We start from the raw sequence: 2,254 nt of genomic DNA, 5'->3' as shown, positions 1-2,254 counted from the left end.
AGTGAACTATCTACTAGATCAACAAAAAATAGTTTAAAAAATATTTATTATTTATTTTTTTGCAAATCACATCATTGATGATAAGTATATGTTTCAATTAATTAGAATTTGAAAAAAAAAAGTTAGTATTATATTCAAATATTGATTGTTATAGTTTAGGATAGGGATAAGTACTTTTTTCGTCCCCAAGGTCTGGGGTCAAAATCGATTTCGTCCCTAGCCTTTTTTTTTTTGTTAAAATCATCCTCAACGTTTAAAAACGCTTTAAAATCGTCCTTTTCTATTTTTTTGGACCAAATTACCCTCATCATCATCATTCTCCTCCTCTTCACCGGTGGATTTTTTTTTAATTTTTATTAATAGTTAAGGGTAATTTGGTCCAAAAAAAATAGAAAAGGACGATTTTAAATCGTTTTTAAACGTTGAGGATGATTTTAACAAAAAAAAAAAGGCTAGGGACGAAATCGATTTTGACCCCAGACCTTGGGGACGAAAAAAGTACTTATCCCTTTAGGATATTATAAGACCATTATTCCAATAGTTATATATTAGGAGTTGTTAGCACTATCTAAACATTATAAGTTAGTAACCAATTTAAAAAATTTAAATAATGTGATTAAATAATAAAGAGGTAAGAAATAAAAAATTTAAAAAATAATAGCTTTATAAAGAGCTAGGTAAAATAATTATAAAAAAGAGGAAAAGGTGATAAATATGCATGAGTCCATTGTAAATCAACTTATAAAAATTTGTTTATTATTGTTAGTCGAAAAATGTTTTTGACTAGGACAAGCTGATTCAAAATTTCGAAAGAAGGATTAGGGTGAGAATAAAAAATGACACGTGTGCAGGTATTTATTGGAAGTTATTTTGCATGTATTCGATTTAGTCACCTTTGTAAATTGAATGAGAATTCAGTTGAGGAATCGAATAGGAACTCGATCGGACAGTTATGTTATGGCGAGAAGTTGAAGGTTTTCACCATGTGATGAATTTATGGGTAACGTTTATTAGTAAGAGAGTATAAACGGTTATCAGAGAGTGTGCATACGAGACATCATCATGCCATTAATGATCGGTTATAGAAGTAGGTTATAAATATTAGAAAGTTATAGGAAATGAGGGTTGGAACTTTCTTTCAGAAATTACTTACACACACTCGCATCCGAGAGACTTTCTGAGTCTGCTTCGAGTCAAATTTCTGTAGGGTTCCTTCCACATGTTTTTACTTTCCATTTACATTTCAAGCAAATTTATCTTTTAAGCACATTTATGTTTCTAGCAACATTTATTTTACTTGTTCAATTTTTACTTTTCGAATCCACTTTATATTCCATTCTCTTTAATTTTCATGCTTAAAGTCCTTTGACCCGGTCGAAGACACCTTTACTGTTTTTTTTTTAAATTTCAACGCAACCCTTTTCGATTTCAGTCAATTTAATTTTCGAATGCTTTGTTTTTCACTTCTTTTATCCTTTTACAAATTTTAATTTACTTTTATTTCGTTACTCGTCTAATTGAAGACACTTTGATGCACTTATAGAAAATTTGTACCTACAAAAGAGGAGTAAGTTTCGCTCTCAGACCATTAGATATCGAACTACCTTCGATTTGCAAAAAAATCGACAAAACAATTATATCAAGTATTCTAACTTCTAAGTCGTGAGTTGTCAACTAAACCACCACTTGATATATATATATAGTGTTATGTCAATTTAAAATAGAGAAAAAATAAATATAATAACGAATAGAAAAAATAGCATCAATAATTGGACATCCCTCTTCCTATTGTATGTTGCATGCATGCAATCAAGTTCCATTTCCTTATAAATACAGCATCAATTTCCTTCTTCTGAATATATGAAAAACATACACACACACACAAAATATTCGTTGTTCTGTATATAATTATATATCTATATATTTAAAAAATGAAGTGGCCGGTTGTGAACCAATTCAACTTTGCGTTGATTATTATTGCAACAATAGTGTTTTCAGCCTTTTCTTCAAGCTGTAGTGATGAACATTCATCAGCTGCACCTAACAACTCTGATCCTACCACTTTTAATGTCTTAGACTATGGTGCCAAAGGTGATGCTCATGCAGATGACACTAAGGTAATTAATAAAATTATTTTTGTATCGAATGTTATTATATGTTCCTCATTAAATTTCATGAGTTTTTAGAATAAAAATATTTTTTATGACGGCTTAATAAATGAAATTTAATAAATGAAATTTAATAAAATTATTAA

The 2,254-nt window shown here is 29.1% G+C and overlaps 1 protein-coding gene across 1 annotated transcript in view; it reads left to right on the top strand.

Annotated features, from left to right (window-relative positions):
• LOC107641353 (polygalacturonase At1g48100) overlaps positions 1,861-2,254 on the top strand; it is a 5,527-nt gene continuing 5,133 nt past the window's right edge. The window contains exon 1 of the mRNA XM_021103033.1: positions 1,861-2,117. Coding sequence (XP_020958692.1) covers positions 1,932-2,117 — 186 coding nt within the window. The 5' untranslated portion in view covers positions 1,861-1,931. The remainder of the gene's footprint in view (positions 2,118-2,254) is intronic.

The sequence above is a fragment of the Arachis ipaensis genome, chromosome B05 (genome assembly GCF_000816755.2).
Source record: "Arachis ipaensis cultivar K30076 chromosome B05, Araip1.1, whole genome shotgun sequence".
Classification (NCBI taxonomy): domain Eukaryota; kingdom Viridiplantae; phylum Streptophyta; class Magnoliopsida; order Fabales; family Fabaceae; genus Arachis; species Arachis ipaensis.
Note: the sequence above shows the minus strand (reverse complement) of the source record. Positions and strands in the feature narration are given on the sequence as shown.